At 45.1% G+C, this 18759-nt stretch overlaps 1 protein-coding gene across 2 annotated transcripts in view; it reads left to right on the plus strand.

Annotated features, from left to right (window-relative positions):
* LOC111149061 (coiled-coil domain containing 149) overlaps nucleotides 1-18759 on the plus strand; it is a 99151-nt gene that overhangs the window by 42534 nt on the left and 37858 nt on the right. For both annotated transcript variants that reach the window (XM_022505965.1, XM_022505964.1), the window contains exon 4: nucleotides 7412-7519. In XM_022505965.1, coding sequence (XP_022361673.1) covers nucleotides 7412-7519 — 108 coding nt within the window. The remainder of the gene's footprint in view (nucleotides 1-7411; nucleotides 7520-18759) is intronic.

An 18759-nucleotide genomic window follows, 5' to 3' on the forward strand; every position in this document is an offset into this window, starting at 1 on the left:
GAGCGCACAAGTGGCGGGAAGGGGCAGAGGAAGAGGGAGAAGCAGACTCCCTGCTCCACCCCAGCTCAGGACTCTGGGATCAGGCATGAGCTAAAGGCAGATGCTTAACCAAATAAGCCACTCAGGTGCCCCAACACAGCATCAAACTTTTTAACACCTCATGCAACAGCTTGGTTTCTGAGTCTGGTCTCTGTCTCTTTCCCCCTCACCCTCTCTTTTCCTTACTGTTCTCGAGGAAGTGCATAGGTCACGGTTTTACCTGTCTCTCTGGCTCTTACTTAACTTTTTTCCCTCCCACTTTTGATAAGTACTTTTATGTCAGCAATTTGATAAGTACTTTTACATCAGTACTTTTATGTCACCAGGACTTTCTGGTGTACATCATTTTTACATTGTGATGTAGACTAAGTTTTCTATGGCTAGGTTCCTGCAGTGATATGTATCTAATAAATTACAGAGATTCAGGATGACATGGGGGATTGCCCCTGGAGTATTGCCCCTGATGCCTGGTCGCTGGTCTGAATTATTTAAGGACTCAGGTGGAAATATGTGGCCCACCCCTTTTTCTGCTCTTGCCGGTGTCTGGGCTAGTGCAAGGATGGATGGTTAATCTTAAACTTTTCATTACTTTCTTTTATTCTGTGGTTTTTTTTCACTCTATACTCTTAGGTTCAGTACATGGGGGCCTGCAAATTTAACTAACAAAAGACAGAAGGGAGATTATACAATTTTATGGCTATTTTATATGTATGGGAGTTCACAGAAGAAGTGAAACCCAAAGAAGTAGTTGGCTCAGGGGCTTACATACCATTTTAATAAAAGAAAGGGCATTTGGGCTTCCAGGGATGATCAGCTATGGGAAAGTGACTAGAAAATGTATAGGAAATTAATGGGAGCCAAGGGTTATTTTAGTAAGTCTTGTATAATGCAGATCTTGGGGTGCCCCGAATGGCTCTCTGGTGATGGGCTGCTTACTTCTTCCTGGTACGAAAGAGGTTGGGACAGCTTCACAAAGGGAAATTTATGCCCTGCTTTTAGGTAGAAATGGGGAGGAGGGAAGGGAACTCTCTGTATCTGTTGATTCACAATCGCCTTCAACTCAAAATATCCTCATGGCAAAGTGGAATATTTTGGAGTGGCATATTCTGATCCCCTTCATATCCATCTTTACTTTTCCTACTTCAGGGAGAAAAATGGTATATAGTGGATTCTTTTCTCCCCATCTGAAGGATTCAGGGTGGTGTTTTTATAACTAGTGTCCTGAAATCCCTTCCTTGTGAGCCAGTGTTGATTACTTGATCATTGGAAACTAGGGTCCTTACCTGTGATTGTCATTGCCAAATGTGATTATATCATTGATTTTTTTAAATCTCCCTGCCATCACTTCTTATAAGTTTAAAAAGTATATTGCATCTAGAGTGTAAACTGTTCTGACATATTTTATGGCATTTACAGGCGAATCAAAACCCAGTGGTTGAGGCAAGAGCTGGAGCCTAGGATGCAGTGGGACTGGAAGAAAGCTGGATGAATGGCTCCCTTGGCCCATGTGGCTCTCTGTCTTAGTGAGAATGTCTGCCCCCCAGAAGGCGAAAGGTTGGGGTGAGATCACACTGCTCTCACACCTTCCAGATCTTTGCCCCCACAATAACCATCAGGATTTGTGGCCTTCATCTCTATGCAGAGAGAATTGCCATGAGAGTCATGGTGCCCACACCATGGGCTGGCCTTGGCAGCGCATCTCTATAGACATTACTGGGTAACTGGGGGTTGACTTGTTCCTCAACGAAGGTGTGTCTGAATCCTTTTGGCCTCGAATGTCCCAGAGACGTTCCCATCCAATCCTGCTCGTCTCTCTTCCCGATCATGATGTGCATGAACTTGCAGCTAGAAAGAGTCACTGCAGTATATGGGTCCTACAACACATGCTACCGTATTTATTCCCCTGTTATCAGAGCTAAAATGTCAACCTTTCCTGTGGGCCCTGGCTAGGTCTGAATATTTAAAAGAGCTTTTAAACCCTTTTGCAATTTGCTATTTATGTTAGCTCCTGCCCCAGAGATCTAGAGGAAACGATCTCTCAGAGATCGGTTTGGTTTTCCTTCCCTGCAAAAGCCTTCCCAGGGTTAGGCGGTCTGCCACTTTTTCTTTGACATTTCCTTTACATAGTGTGGCTATTGCCAGCTGATGGTCACAGAGTCCTTCTCAATAACACAGAGACAAAACGCCCTGCATAGCTGATAAATTATAAGCAGACCCCACGTGTTAGCTTGATGGATTGTTAGAGTGAGCGTGTGTGAGTCATGAGTGTTATTTTTGGTCAAAAGAATCGTGTGAACTTTTCTCCTCTATTTCGAGTGCTTTGAAATGGACTACTTTTCTTTCTTTTCTTTTCTTTTTTTTTCCTCTTTAAGGTATATGTCAAGGAATTAGGTACCCTATCAGAGCAGTCATTTTCCAGTTCCCGAAGTTATTGTTTTGGAGTTGAGGAGGTGGAAGGACTGAAAAGACTGAATAGAAAAGAAATCTGTGTTGACAAGTCACCCAGCCTGGGAAATGTGAAATTACAGCTGAGCGCTTTGAAGCGGGGTGCCTCCCCCACCGTACCCGACAGTGGGGTCGGTTTCAAAGCACGGGTAGATTTACTCAAACCCAGCATGGAGGCTCTGCGCTCCTAATGGACCACCATTCTGTGGCTACTATGGAAATGCCTGGCTTTATTTTGGTAGAATTCTGTTCAGCCAGCTGCAGAGTAAATAATGGTCATCAGTCACATCACTGACTCCACAAATCCTTGTTTCCAGAAGCAGCCTTGTCCTCTGCTTCCCATAGCACTGGAACCTGTGATGTGAATACCAGGTGCCTGCCCTGTGCTAATAGCTAAATAACCTGACAGCTCTCCAAGCTCGGGGCTTTTCAAAGTGAGGCCCCAGGACCATGCCGGGAGCCAGGCAGCTCGCTTCTGGCCCATGATAAACACAGAAATTGAGGAAGTGTTCGGAAACTTCTGTGACAATTTGACAGCATGATTTTATGTTTGTTGACTCTACCAAACACTTGGGGGTTTTACCCTGATGCCATTTAAATTCATTTTTTAAAAGATGTTATTTATTTACTGAGAAAGAAAAAACAGAGAGTAAAAGAAGCAGACTCCTCACTGAGCAGGGAGCCCAATATGGGACTCGATTCCAGGACCCTGAAATCATGACCCGAGCCAAAGGTAGATGCTAAACTGACTGAGCCACCCAGGTGCCCAAATTCACTTTTCTAGTGATTGATTTTTATTGTATTTTACAAAAATTATGCTCTGTGCCTGGTTGGAGGTAGAGAACTAGCCTTTCTCCACGGATGGATCTGGTTATACTGGTTTGTACTGGTACTGGTTTAGCTGGTTGTACTGGTTTAGCTACGACCTGAGGCTGGTGACGGAATATCAGGGTCTTCCCGCTACCTGAGGAGCTCAAGCCACTGTTGATTCAAAGAGGAAAGACTGGGGCACCTGGGCGGTTCAGTCAGTTAAGTGTCTGCCTGTGGCTCAGGTCATGATCCCAGGGTCCTGGGATCAAGCTTGCCATTGGCCGTTACACTCAGCAGGAAGCCTGCTTCTCTCTCTCTCTCTCTCTCTCCCCCTGATCCTGCTCTCTCTCTCTCTGTCGCTCACTCTTTCTCTCAAATAAATAAATGCAATCTTTAAAAAAAAAAAGAAAGAAAGAAAGAAAAGAAAAGGTTAAGGACATTGTAGATACGGGGTCGGGGGGCGTGTCTTTTATTAAGTTTCCACGGGTACTCTTTTTCAAATTTAATTTTAATTCCAGTATAGTTTACATGCAATGTTATACTAGTTTCCGGTGAATAATAGAGATTCCACAACTCTATACATTACTCAGTGCTTGTCCTGATAAGTGTCCTCTTGATCCCCTTCGCTGTCACTCTTACAAGCATTTGTTCCTGAGCCTCCCTTCTGCTGGTTAGGAGGAGGCAGGCGCCGTGAAGGTGAATTTTGCTGTGTCTCCTGCAGAGGGGGTGCTGAGACGCTGCTTCCCCGCCCCTCCGTGGGGCCAGTCCCTCTGGTCTGTGAGGGAGGGATTATGCTAGCTGAGCTCATGTCTGGGATGTGTTCTGGGGTTCCGTGGAAGGAAAGCAGAGGCAGCCCACTTGTGCTACCATGTGCTAAGGAAGGAGAGTGGCAGATAGAGGGGAGAAACCAGGAAAGGGAATTCAAGAGCTAAATCATCACTGTACTCTGGACCCTGGGGTCGGCCTGTCCTTGTGGCCTTGAACTGTTCTCCAACTGGAAATTGGGAATCAGAATCCTGGGATGTGTTAGGAGTGAGGGAAGCAGGGTGCCTTTTCCCTTATCGGGAACTTCCCCACTCCCATCCACAAGGCTCATCCTGGCTCTCTCTGCTTTTTTAAATCTTGGTTTAAATGTGGTCCTTTCCTTTGGCACACTTTGTTCCCTTTGCCCACTTTGTTTTTCTCATCATTCAAGCAGTAGGTCATTCTGTATTTTATGGCAACATAATGTAACTAATGTAATATAATATCATCTATTCAGATGGGAGTGTACAAGGGCAAGGCATTCTGTCTGTCCTGCTCAGTGCTGTATATCCAGAGTCTAAAACACATGGTAGGTGCTCAATAAATATTTGTTGTATAAGCAAATGGATGAATAAGGAGTAGTAAAAGGGCAGGATCACAAAGGAGCTAATTGTGTCCAAGGAGGCATTCGGCCGTGTCTACCCAGCCCTTCGCTGAGTGGTTGAGTTGGGGCCACTGGAAGGACACAGTCAGGAGGAGCTAACCCTTTAAGCAGCACCTACCGTATACCAAGTACTGTGGGAGTTGTCCTGTGTTCATTATTCAATTTAGGTATCACATGGTCACGTGAGATATGTGTGGGCAGCTGCTTTTTCAGATGGGGAGACTCAAGAGGTCGAGTACTTCACCCATGGTCACCCAGCCCTGTGAGTGGCAGAACAGGGATCCAGCTTAATTGATCTGATTTCTAAAAACTTCCAGAAATAGTCGTTTGGTCACAGTGTCTCTTGTTTGTTTTTTTTTTTTTTTGTTTTTTTTTTTTTGCTTTTTTAAGTGTAAGATGGGAATTGATTTTCTGCATCCTTCACCAAATTTTATCTGATAAGAATGGAAAACTGAGAAAATCAGAATACAGCTATTCTAAAATATGAACCTCGCACATACAAGGTTGAAAATTAGATCGCATTGTTGAGGAATACAGGGCTTGGTTAAATCCAGCCAGTGGGGATGAGTCAGGTTTCCATGCAAGACTCTGTGCCCAGCACTGGCTTCAGTGTTGGTACATACTGTTAATATTCCATATTCTTCCCTAGGCTGAGACCACAATCTCCAGACTCAACATATTGTCCCTTGTTTGGAAAATATTTATGGAGCATCTACTAGGTGCTTGGAGTAGATCATAGAGAGAACAAAATTCCTTGCCCTTCATGGAACTTCTATTTTTGTAGAGAGAGAGAGGCAGGAAATAAGTAGTAAGCAGGAGGCCATGAAATAAATCACATGATATCTTAAAAGATGGCATGGGCTACAAAGGAAAAAAATAGCGTAGGGGAAGGGGCTTAGAAGGTCAGGGTGGAGGCGAGCAGGTTGCTGTGTTAGATTGAGTGTTAGATCGAGATAGTGTTAGGTTGAGTGGTTCAGGTAGGCCCTGTTGAGACTGTGGTTTCTGCACAAAGTCTTGAAGAGGTGAAAGGGAGAGGGAGCCAAGAGGTGTTCTGGTGGGAGAGCATTCTGGTGGGAGAGCATTCCCGTGAGAGAATATAGAGCAACTGCACCAGGATGGGAGCATGCCTGGTATGCTTGGACACCAGCAAGGAAGTAAACTTGGGAGGTGCCCAGCCAGAGTAGGGAAGAACCTGAAGGTAGAGACAACCTGAATCCCCAGTAGATGGGACATGGGAGATGAGACAGAGTGCAGAGTCAGGGATGAGCCAAACCAAGGCTTAACTTTTTTATCTTTCCACCTTCGTTCCTTTTTTAGGAGCTGACATTGAGTATTCCCAAAAGTATTAGAATTTAAAAAAATATTTTTTTTTAATGTAGGCTCCATACCCAATGTGGGGCTTGAACTCATGACCCTGAGATCAAGAGTCAAAAGTACTGACTGAGCCAGCCAGGAGCACCCCCAAAAGTATTAGCATTAAGGTGCTTGGAGATTTGGCCACTACACTTACACTAGTCCCCTAATGCCTCTGCATTTGGGTTTCTTCAGCTGTAATATGAAGGGACTCTTCACAATAATCTTAAAAATCCCCCTTCCAGCTACTTCTGAATGATTCCCCACAGGCCATATTCTCATTGCTTGCTTGCTTCTGTCCCTCCTTCTTTCCTTCATTTATTCATCATGAGTTTTTAAAACACTTGCTGGAACACAAGCCCTTCCTGAAGCAACAGACATGGACGCCAAGGAAAGGAGGAACAGCATCTCTGCTTTTCCGTCGCTTGCAGTCTTCTCGCTGAGGTTAGAGAAGAGGGCAACAAGCAAGGCAAGAACCAGAGCAAGCAGCAGCTAGCAAAAAGGGGAACAGTGTGGCACGAAAAGCAGTCATGTGACAGCCATTTCCAAGCTCAGGGCACCTGCGGAAGGGGTGGGGGCATGGTTAAGAGGTGCTCACATGCTCTGGGCATGGGGGCAGTGATGATGTGAGGTGGAGCTGGCTCGAGGTGGGGAGGCTGGTGCATAGAGAGTAGGCCATATGGGCCAGAGGGATCTGGGTCTGAGCAGGAGGCACAGCCTATGAATGGATGATGTCATGAACCTGGGTCAGGCAGGTGAACTGTCCTGGTACCACGGGACCAGAAGAAGGGAATAAGGAGGTGAGCAACCCAGCCCGAGACTGTTGGATTACCTCCAGACCCTGATTTCTAAAGTTGTTGCTCATTCCTCGTCCCCTCTCTGGCAAACTCATCTCGTGATCAAAATTCTGGGCATTGAGGTAGCAAAGAAAAGCTCACTAAACCAGTTCTATCTGAAGGGGAAGAAAACTATCTAAACAAGGAAATGAAGCTTTCTCCTGTATTGATGGCTCAAGTTTATAATTGAACTGTACATCCATTTGCAAGATTTTTAGCACAGAGCCCTTAACATTTTTTCTCTAAAAAGTCGAATATGACTGACCCCTCCATTCCTTGTCCTCGTGCCCTTCTGGAAACAAAGGAGATCCCCGTGCTGAGGTTCACAGCCAGTGCTGTTGCCCTCACCATGCAGTTGTCATGGTGTGATGTGTACACTTGCAATCGTGGATGCATTTATCTAATGGGCTTTGCATGGCTCCACTCGGCCGGGGTGCCGGCCTCCGCAAGCCCAACAAAGCCCCACATTGATCCACTCCCGTGTTTCTGATTGTATTCCATAATATGTTGACATTTCCAGGCTAATCTTGCACAACTACTGCGAGATTCTCAGGACCGAAATAAACATCTGGGAGAAGAAATTAAAGAACTTCAGCAAAGGCTTGCGGAAGTCCAGGGCGACAATAAGGTACTGTGAATATTTAAAGGGAAAAGCTCCGCCATGTAATTGTGTGCTTAGAGGTTTATGGGGAACACATCAGAAAAACGTAATGCCGCATTTGCTGAGAAATTTGTTATAGATTTTTTTTTAAAGATTTTATTTATTTATTTGACAGAGAGAGAGAGAGAGAGAGATCATAAGTAGGCAGAGAGAGAGAGGGGAAGCGGGCTCCCTGCTGAGCAGAGAGCACGATTCAGGATTTGATCCCAAAACTCTGAGATCATGACCTGAGCCGAAGGCAGAGGCTTAACCCACTGAGCCACCCAGGCGCCCCTGTTATAGATTTTTACATTTGCAGTGAAAAGTCACAGTTTAGCATTTCTTATCTTTATGACATCCCTTTTGTGTGTGTGCGCACGCGTATGTGCATGCTTCTGGGTTGCTCCAAAATATTGCCACAACCCACTGTGGAAGTTTCATTATATTCAGCTTGGTGGTGAATAACATTGCGGTTGAGGGCAAAATAAAACCCAAAATGCTATGTTTTCCCCCTTCTCTACAAATAATGGATTTGTGGCTCAGATGATTTGGAATTATTCGCATTCAGTTTTGAATTTTAAGTAGTCATCTTACTAATTACGTTCACATAACCAATTTATTTTATTGCTAAATTTGGCAATTTGTATGGAACATTGCTCAAAATCCACTGCGTGGTATTAATCAAACTCCCCTGTTGGCAACGTTAATTATAAAATATGAACTCATAAACTCCAAACTAAATGTGTGCTCTCTCTCTCCCAGCTGAAGCTGTGAACAAAAGTACAATTGAGAAAAGGAAGAAAAACTATCAAAGTTTTAATTCTCTTCCCCCCCACCACCAGAAAAAATTTCTGTTTTGCCACAAGAGATCCATTTCCAACTCCTTGCCAGAGGCAGCTTTCCTCACAGAGATGGCCATTGGAGTTCAACTCAAAAAAACTCCATGGCAGGGAGGAAGTCCTTTCTTCGGAAATGTCTTTTAAATGTTGCCAAATTTTCTTGACAAATGATGGTGATGTTCATTGTTTCTGGGAGTTCTTGTTTCGTGGAAGGCGCCATTTTGAAAGATGCTGGCTCTTTAAAAAATGCACGCAAGAGTCTGCGTTATACAGAGAAGTCTTCCATGATCAAAGATCAGAGAGGATTTTCTGCTGCTGGTTTGAGAGGATCAGTCTGAGGACCAACTGGGAGGTCTTCCTGCATAGCCTCTTCTCCACTTAATCAGCCTTTACATTTTTTTTTAAACCCTTTGGATTTACATATATTTGGAAAAAATTAGGCTTGACTATTCCAGGTCATGAAGTAGGGGGTGGGAGAGAATGCCTGAGAAGGGTTTTAATTAACACTGGACAAGCTAATCAGGGCTCTGGTGTGGTTTTATGCACCATTACAAGGATTTAAGTTCTGTAACCTAGGTGTTTGGTTCATAATTAAAGGCCAGACCTTCTTAGTCGCTTCCTCAAGGTTTTCTAGAGAATGAAATGAGATGTGTTTAGTAGTTTCCCTTAAACCCATAAAAATACTACAGGAATTTTGGAGACATAATAAATCCACAAAATATTAGAACATTTTGAAAAGATATGATATTTGGATTCATGGTTCTTGACTGATTTTATTTCCTTATCTCTTTTTTTCCCCCTTAAATGAGCTATCCACCTCCCCAACTTTCCAAAATATACTTCTGCCTCATCTTTTGGTCACTTTCAATTTTGACACCTTTTAGACATGGGAATCGACATTTGCAACTGGTATTTCAAGGAAAGAAAGGGAGGGCGTGTGTGTATGTGAGTATGTGTGTATACATGTGTGAGTGTGTGCAGGACTGAGTGTGTGTGTGTGTGTGTGTGTATGCACGTGTCACACTAAGCACAGGTCTGGGGCTCCTTGTGTGTTGGCACAGTCTGAACTTCTTCATTTATTTGCACTCCGGGTCTTTATTCCAGTAGCTGGACACATTTACCAAACTTTGTTTTCTTGCCCAAGGTTTAGAATTTAGTGACTCATATTCATGGTCTGTGAAGTAATTCGCCCGCCGAAAGGTACAGGGAAGATGCTATAATGTTCAGCAGGCCCCGTATCTCAGTACCCAGCCTCCCCTCCTCAAAAAAGACCAACTGCAGTGAGCCCCAGAGAATCCATTTATTCTCATTTGCATCTATAGTTATAGGGCTGATTTATTTTCAGATCCCTGTGAGTCATAGCCATTCTCCCCCCCACCCCCACCCCCGGTTGTCAACATTAGGGCCAGATGACTCATTTGATAATGACACCAGGCATCTTGGGAAATGCAGAGGCCCCTGTTCCTTGGTATGTGGTGAAGAATGGGTTAATCCTCCATTTGTTCTTTTTTGTTGTTGTTTAATTTGTTATGTCACTTGCTGTTCCAACATTTCTATCACCTTCCAAATCCAGTTCAACCTCCTTGCCATGGTGGGTAGGCCTTCCAGTATCTGGCCCCTTAACTGATTTCTATTGCCACTAGTCACCTCATGCTTCAGTGAACAACACTAATTTCAGCCCCTTTGCTGAACTTTATTGTCCTATGCCTCAGGGCCTTTGTACCTGCTACTGGCGCTGTTTGGGACACTCTTTCCCTTTACTTCCCTCTCCAACTCTGGTTCATCTTTCCAGTCTTAGGTCAAATGTAGCCTTCTTCAACTCTTAGGGGCAGGTCTTGTGCATGCCCACAGTGCTCCGCTCTTTCCCCTCTGCTTATGCACGTGTATGGCACACTCACCCCAAGAGTAAGCTCTTTGCAGGCAGAATTCCTGACTGGGCTTTATTGCTAGGAATTAGCACTCTTAGTTCCTGGTACATGCACATTTCTTAGTAAATCTTAATTGAAGGAATGGAATGGAATAGATGAGTGAATGAATAAACGGAGAGAATGAAGGGAAGGAAAAGAAGAGCCAAAGGTTCAAGAAAGAGGAAGAGAAGAACAAAAAGGACAAAGAATATAAGAAAATAAGCAGACTGAGAAAATAAGCTGTGGTTGTCACCAGTAACTCCATTCACAGGCCAAGAAGTAGTTTCAAAATTTGGAGAAATGAGCTAAAAAAGCAAACTTTCATCTAAAAAAAAATAAAACTAAAGCAAACCCTAGGTGTGAGACCTTGGGAAGCCCTTGTGGAGAGAGCAGTGTCTGAGTCTGAGCCTTGGTGGACTCAGGGTAAAAGTCCTGCCCATAGGCTGCCTCAAGCCTGTGAAATTCAAGAACACTTCGTATCTGATGTTATTGGACTACCCCTCCCCCAGCCCATACCATTCCAAACAGAAGGGCCGATGGCATCATTTTATGAGTGACTGTTAAAGCAGAAGATTGTTATCTCCAAGTTGCCATTTTAACTGATGACCCTTATCCATATTTTGGGAAGCCCAGATTCTAGGTGTTAAGTACATTTAAGAAACAAGGTGATAGGAAATTACTTGCCTTGGATATTTTAAGGTAGACTAATTTTTCCATTTGTTCAGCTAGAGCCTTGTGACCCTACGTGCCATAAAGCATTTTCAAACAGCCTCTTGAAAGATCTGTTGCCACCCTGGCTTACAAGCAGCTTAGCCCTCCCATGGGGTTGGGAGGGTGGTGGGGGGGTCCGGGATAGGGTGGGGGGGGGGTCCCGTGATCAAACACCACCTGCCGTCTCTCTGAAATGTGCCCAAGAATTTCTCGGAGCTCTTGGGTGGACACAAACCCCCAGTACAAGCTAGAAGAGAGGCATGAGGAGGGAAACTTACCAGACACCCTCCGTTTCCTTGATGATTATGGTTCTGAAAGGTTAATGAGGAAAGAGGAGGCATGTGGGGAGGGAGGACTCATATCTCCACAAATCACCTTGGGAAAAGCTTTTCATGGGTGGTAGATTGCCCTGGGCTCTCAGGGTGTCAGTCTGTGCAGAATAAGGACCAATTATGTGGAAAGACCCGACAATGCTGGGACCTCAAGTCTGAAAAAGAGCCCAGTAGGAGAAATGCAGCTTTCCTTCCTGCCCTAGAGGACTGCCTGCTCCTTTTCTGGGCATTAAAAGAGTGGATTTAGGGAAAGAAGACCAGGAGGAAGAAGGGGTTCTCTGAGAATTTAAGGATTAGTAAGAGTCACCAACAAACCTAGCAGAGCACATTTGGGTCAGATAGCCAGAGGTGAGCTCTCTGAAAGAGGAAGGCTGGCTGATAGTGCTTTGTTGATGTATAACAAATCATGAGGCCACCAACATGAAAGCACTGAGCTGTGAGTTGGGAAGATTGGGACTCCAGGAAAGACCAATTCCAGCCTTGCCAATCAATGTCAAGTGGTGTAGAGAAATATAGTCTAAGAAGTCCAACTTTGGAAATTGTTCGACCCAGATTTATAGCTCTGCCAGTGGTTGTTTTATGGCCTTGAGCAAGTCAGTTTTCTCTCCAGGCCTTAGCTTCCTCATCTGGAAAATGGGAGCGATCATATCTCCCATTGAATTGTTGACAGGTTTTATCATTTATTCATCCACACATAAATGGGGACTTGCTACATACCCCGCTTAATGTTCTAGGAGCTGTGGATACACCAAGGTATAAGAAAGACAACGTACCCATTCTCACAGAGCTTATATTCTAGTTGGGGAGAGATACAGTAAGAAAATAAAATATACAAGATCATCAGATAGAGGTTAGCGCTGGGAAGAAAAGAAAGTAGGACAAGGAGAATTAATGATTGGGTGTGTGTGTGCAGTACTCAGTGTTTATAAAGGGTGTAGCATAGTGCCTGGAACCTAGGAAGTGTTCCACTAAGGGTAAATGTTGCTGGTATCTTAGCATGACCTGGGGCCAGATTGGCTTAGAATTCTCTTGTGCAAGTATTCTACCAGGAAGCTCAGGTCTTCCTTCCTATTGATCAAGTATTTCCAGTGAACTGGGTACATGCCTCCCAGTAGAGACAGAAATTGTGGTGAGAAGCCTCGCCTCTGGATGCCCCAAACTCAGCACTCCTTATAACCACCCCAGACTTTGCCAGCACCAGGCATGCTTCCTTTGGTGCAGAGCTCCTGGAAGCTTCCTTGCATTTTGTGTGCCCCTTGTAGAATAGGCACCTAACAGCAGAGCGTGCCAGAAACAGGAACTCATGTTCCCAGTGAGACAGCCAGAACTCGGTTTTCTTGTCCACTTGCTTTTGTTTTTTCTTCATGTGACAACTTATGGCACTTTGTTGCAGAAGAACAATAATGCAATGCAAGGTATTCAAAAGCAAGGGCGTTCGGGTGGACAGCATCTCCTAACAGTGTCCCGCATCCGAATTTCCTGGGCCCCTGCTGGCCAATTGAAATGTAGCTCTTTATAATATTGCATAAAAACAGGGTTTTGCCCTTAATAATGAGCTTTATGTTACACCAGCTGATGGCCTTTAAGCACCTCTGTTTTATGTGGCGTTGGCACCATAAAACGATAGGGCCCTTCTGTGACCATACCTCTATTGACGTGGGACTTTTGGATGGATTCAGAGAGCAAACCAATTAAGTCAAAGCCACGAGCCAATAAAGACAGACCAAGGAGTATGCAGGTGACTAATTAAAGTATATTTTGTTTTTTTTTTTTAAAGAAAAGAGTGCTCAGCTGTGGCTGTTTGTAATGGTCTGGAATGAGTTATCAGAAAGCTCTTTGTAAACCGTTCCTCTTTATGCTTCAGAGGAACAGAGAGATGTGTCCCAGTCTGTAGGAGACCCAAATGAAGAGAGCACTCTAATGAAAAGCTCTTACCTTGGGGCATTATAGAAATTAATTACAAAGAATTGAAATGAGTGATAAGGGCCCTTCGCCGGCTCCAGCCCCAGCATATCTTGCTCTAACTGGGATCTTGACTATGAACTATAGACAATGCTCAGATCGTTCAGCAAGCAGTCAGAGCAGATCAGTATTCCCTAAGGTTTTACTGTCAGATGAATTAGACACATTGGGTCTCAGAGACCGTACTGGAGCCTGTCCCACCTCAGATGAGTGCGTAGCTCAGGTGGCCCATGAGACCAGGCATTGTAACTTACTTCTTATTTGTTAGTTTTTTCAAGTATTGTTTACTCTCTCTTTTTTTAAATTTAAAATCAATGTCATTAACATACAGTGTATTACTAGTTTTAAGCGTAGAGTTTAGTGATTCCTAGAGAACTGGTTCTGAGAGATAGTGGCCCAAGACTCCTTCTACAGCACGTCACATCCAGATCATGCTCAAGAGCAAGGACATTGAAGCGCCTTATGGCTGCTCGGTGGGGCCCTATAAAGACTGTGGCTCTGAGGCTGACGTGTACTGACCTGGCTGACGGTAATTCAGGGGCTTCCTAACTGTGTGCTCGTGGGCCACCTGCTTGACTTCTCTTTGTCACAGTTGTTCTCCTCTTTGGCACAATGGAAATGACAGTAGTACTTGCCTCATAGTGCACAGCTCAGTGGAAATCATTTCAACAGAGCTGTACTGAGGCCCCAACTATAGGCTCTACAGAGGGGGAAATAAACAGGGAGTCCCTGCTTTCATGGGGCTTCCATTCTAGTAGGGATAGATGAACAGTAATCAACTAAACAGATACATTCTATTTCATAGATTCTGAGATGAAGGTCTTCACATTTGAACATCTCTGACATATAATCAGTGGTATTGTGTTGTTACGATGGACAATTTTTATTCCTTTTAGATGTACATAAAGATGGGTCTTAAAGTTGATGGAGTTTTTTTGTTTAAGAATTTATTTATTTTAGAGAGAGCTAGAGAGCATGAGCAGGGGGAGGAGCAGAGGGAGAGGGAGAGAGAGAATCCCAAGCAGACTCTGCACTAAGCTCAGGGCCTAAGGTGGGGCTCAATCCCGTGACCCCGAGATCATGACCTGAGCCAAAATCAAGAGTCAGACACTCAACTGACTGAGCCAATCAGGCACCCCTAGAGTTTTATATTTGATGAGATACAGTATGACATGTCAGAGGATATTTAATGCTAAGTGAAAACATGACTTAGAGTACTATGGGGTACAACCAGGGCAGAAGGGGAACACTCTTTATATTAGGTGGTCAGGGAAGGCATATCTGCTCACAGGCCCTTTGCTGAGAAGCTTGAAGAGTGGGAGGTGGGAGGTGGTCAGTTAACCAAGGGATAAGGTGCACAGCCCTGAGACTGGGACAAGCTTGGGACGATAAAGGCATGGCAGGGAGGCCAGTGTACCTTTTATGAGAATTAAATATGAAAAGTTATGTTGCATAAAGCATTTGTCACAGAACACACTCCCCTGGGGAATACTGTGCAGTTGCTGTCATAGTTGTGGAGAGAGGTGATGGAACATGAATTCCACAACCCTATATTGCCAGGGTGGACCTCCCAGTCCTGCCATTTGCCAGGTTTATGGTGTGGGCAGGTTGCTTTACCTCATCAGAGAATGGAGATACAACAGTATGTCACAGGGTACCTTGTTGGTCTTCTCTGGGTTCATGTCTGTAAGCACTGAAGCCAGGGCTTGGGGCGTGGGAAGAGCCACCTGTGTTCCCTGTAAGCAATAAGAGATTGCAACCTTCAGAGAGGGGGCACTGTGACTCACTGAACTCAGTGTGGACTCAGGGCAAGAGCCTTGGCTTCAGAGCCTGCGTCAGCCTCTCTGTGGGGTGGGAGGGTCTCTCCTGTAGAGGACATGACAGTGTCTGCTTCCTGGAATCATGGGAAGCATCAAATGGAGCCCTCCTATGTTTAAAAAGTATTTAAGGGCTCCTCCAGTTAGCTAGACACCACTGTGGGTACCAGATGTTCCAGAGCACTGGATAAGGGAGCTTCTGGCTATGGTGGAGCTGTTGGTGGGGATGGCATGAAAGGTGAATGAGATCATTTCTGGTAGGTATAATGAAGACAGTAGAGCTGGGTGATCTGAGTAGGAGCCACTTCAGGGTGAATGGCTCTCATGATGGTATCCAGGGAAGACTTCACAGAAGAGGTGACATTGGATCTGAGACCTGAAGACAGAAAGGAAGTGGGTTCTGGATAGACCAAGAGAATGTGCAAAGGTCCAGGAGCAGGCACAAGCATTTATGTTTGAGGCATTGAAAGGAATCCAGACAGGCTAGAGAACAGAAAAAAGGCAAGTGGCTGGAGATGGAGTCAGGAGGCTTGTGGGGAGAAGCTCATGTCCTCATGTTGTGCCTCATCAACCCAACTAAGAACTCTGGCATTTGTTCCAATGCAGTGAAAAGCCACTGAAGATATGTGTCAGGAAAGCTTCTAGCACATTGTTTGGCTCAAGTTGGGTGCTTGTTAACCGGGAGACATTGATATACACACTAATGAATGCATGTGATGATCTCCAGAGCCTTGGGAGGAAGACAATGAAAACAACTGTGTTTTTTTGGTTTGATTTGGTTATTTTAGTGACAAATTCTTTTGTTTAAAGCTAGAACTGGATTGACCTATAGATCCAGGGATTTGGACTCTGGTGTACACAGTAGAGTTGCAAACTGGAGCCTTTTTAAGCAATTATGTCCAATTTTATCAAGGGTATTTCAAAACGGTCAGAGGGCAGTTGGAGAGCATATGGAGAAAACCAACAGGAAAAGTCAAGATAGGCAGGGCCTTGTTTATTAAGTCGGCAGGCATGGCACTATGCCAGCTGAATGTCTAATAAATGCCTTTTGATGCTGACCTCTCCCTAGGTGAGCTCTTTGCAGCAGAACACAGAACTGGGGGGAAGGGAGGGCTAGCATCCACTTCCTGTTAGTAATCCTTTCATCTGATCTTCCCCATAAACTGACAAATAGAGTCTCTGCCTAAGAACGGTAACCATACCAACTGTAACTGGGGATTGCACTTTTAAAGCTCTTTGGAGACTTACATCAATAGTCATCATTGCATTGTAACTGCACTTTATGAGGATAGAGACACCCTCCTCCGAGAGCTGGCATTGTGCAGTGCACAGGATGGGCAGCCATACAGAGCTGTCTTGTCTACAAAATAGCTTTTATCCTTATTACAAACTGAAGGTATCCCCCTGAAATTCTTATGTTGAAACCTAACTCCCACTGGGGTGGTATCCAGAGGTGGGGCCTTAGAGAGGTGAACAGCTCAGCCTTCATGAATGGGATTAATGACCTCATGGAAGAGACCCCAGAGAGAACTCTTGGGCCTCTTCTGCCAAGTGCGGATACAGCAAGAAGATGGTTGTCTGTGAATGACGAAGAAGGCACTCAGCAGAGACGAAATCCGCCAGTGGCTTGAGCATGAGTTTCCTTGACCTCAGAACTATAAGAAATGCATTCTTGTTGATCAGAAGCCACCTAGTCTATTGTGTCCTGTTATAGCAGCCCAAACAGACCAAGGCAGGAGTTGGTCCTAAGAAGCGAGATGCTGCTAGAACAAGTAACAAATGTGGAAGTGAATTTGGAACTGGATAATGGGTAGGGCTGGGAGAGTTTGGAAGTGTGTGCTAGATAAAGCCTACATTGCTGTGAATGGACCATCAAGGGCAGTTTTGGCGAGGGCTCAGGAAGAACAGAGGAGAATGCCTATGTCTTCTTGGAGAATACTAAAGTAATCCTGAAGAGGATGTTGATAGAAATATGGACAGTGAAGGCCATGGATGAGGCCTCGTAAATAACTAGGAACATATTGGAAACTAGCGGGAGGGCCTTCCTTGTTATGCGATAGTCAAGAACTTGGCTGAATTGTGTTTGAGTCCATTGTTTTATGGAGGGTAGAACTTGTGAACAATGATATTTGGTATTTAGCTGAGGAGATCTCTACGGAGAGTAGTGGAGACATGGCTTGGTTTCTTCTGATTGCTTATAGAATACAATAGAGAAATGACTTGAAGATGGAGTTGTTAAGCAAAACCCAGAATGAAAGATTTGGAAGTCCTCAGCCTATCTGTATTGTAGAACAAATGAGACCACCAAGGGGATGGCCAGGTGACCTTTTGATAAGGAGATAAGCACTGACCAGCCAACTCAGACACGACCCAGGGGTTGTTCCTAAAAACAATGAAAGAATGAATATGAAGACAAATCAGAGACTACCCAGTCGGCCTGGTGTGCATGAGCCTGGGATCCCAGCAGCCTGGTTCCAAACGATGGGGTCACCCAGACCTGCACGGCCAGCAGGGAGCCCTATGAGGTTGCATTACCAAGTCATGGGGGTGAGGTTGTCATCCCTGGTGGGTTCGAAGGCAGAACATCAAGCCAGAGAGGATGATTCTGGAGCCTAAAGGTTTAACATTGTTCTGTTCAGTTTTGGACTTACCTAGGACCCATCACCCCTTTCTTCTTATCTGTTTATCCCTCTTGGAACGGGAATGTCCTCTGCCTGTCCTGCCTTTGTATTGTGGGAGAACGTAGCTCGTCTGGTTTCACAGGCTCATGGCCAGAGGGGTTTACCGCAGGACCAATCATGACTGGAGTCTCACCCATATCTGATTTAGGTGCCATTTCAATGAGGCTTTGGACTTCAGAGTCAATGCTGGTATGAGTTAAGACTTCTGGGGCTGTTGAGATAGAATGAGTATGTTATGTATGTGAGAAGAACATGAATTTCAGGGGACCAGGGATGGAGTGTTAGAGACTGAATATTTGTGTCCCCCCACAAATTTGTATGTTGGGATTCTAACCTCCCATGGGATGGTAGCAGGAGGTGGGGCTTTTGTGTAGTGATTGGGTCAATAGGAGGCGCTCTCATGAATGGGACAGGTATCCTTATAAAAGAGGCCTCTACCTCTCAGTCACGTCCTCCACCACATGAGGACACAGCAAGAAGGCGGCCATCTCTGAAGCAGGAAGCAGACACCACGTCTGCCAGCACCTCGATTTTAGCACTTCCAGCCTCTAGAATGGCGAGAAATAAACGCTTGTTGTTTAGAAGCCACTGAATCTGTGGCAATCTGTTTCAGCAGCCTGGATGAATTAACACATTCCCCATTTTCAGAAAAAACAATGACACCCAGGGCCCAGCGAGTTTAGATGACTTGCCAAGGTGGCACGACGAGGATAAGCAGCACCGGGGTCTGAACACAGGTAACACCTGCGAATAGCATCCATTCCTGCCCCTGGCTACCTGTCACCATCGTCAGGGGCAGACGGGTCCAGGCAAGCGAAGACCAGATGAGGAGAGGATGTGGAGGGCTGAAGGGTGAAGGCTGAGAAGAGATCTTGGAAAGGAATGAGTCATTCCGACGGGGGGCCCCCAAGGAGGACCAGAGTTGGAACAGGGCCTCCGTAGAGAAGTTGGACTCCATCCACGGGGTGGAGGAGGGGCA

The sequence above is a fragment of the Enhydra lutris genome, unplaced genomic scaffold, assembly GCF_002288905.1.
Source record: "Enhydra lutris kenyoni isolate GAN:26980312 unplaced genomic scaffold, ASM228890v2 scaffoldscaffold21, whole genome shotgun sequence".
Taxonomy (NCBI): Eukaryota; Metazoa; Chordata; class Mammalia; order Carnivora; family Mustelidae; genus Enhydra; species Enhydra lutris.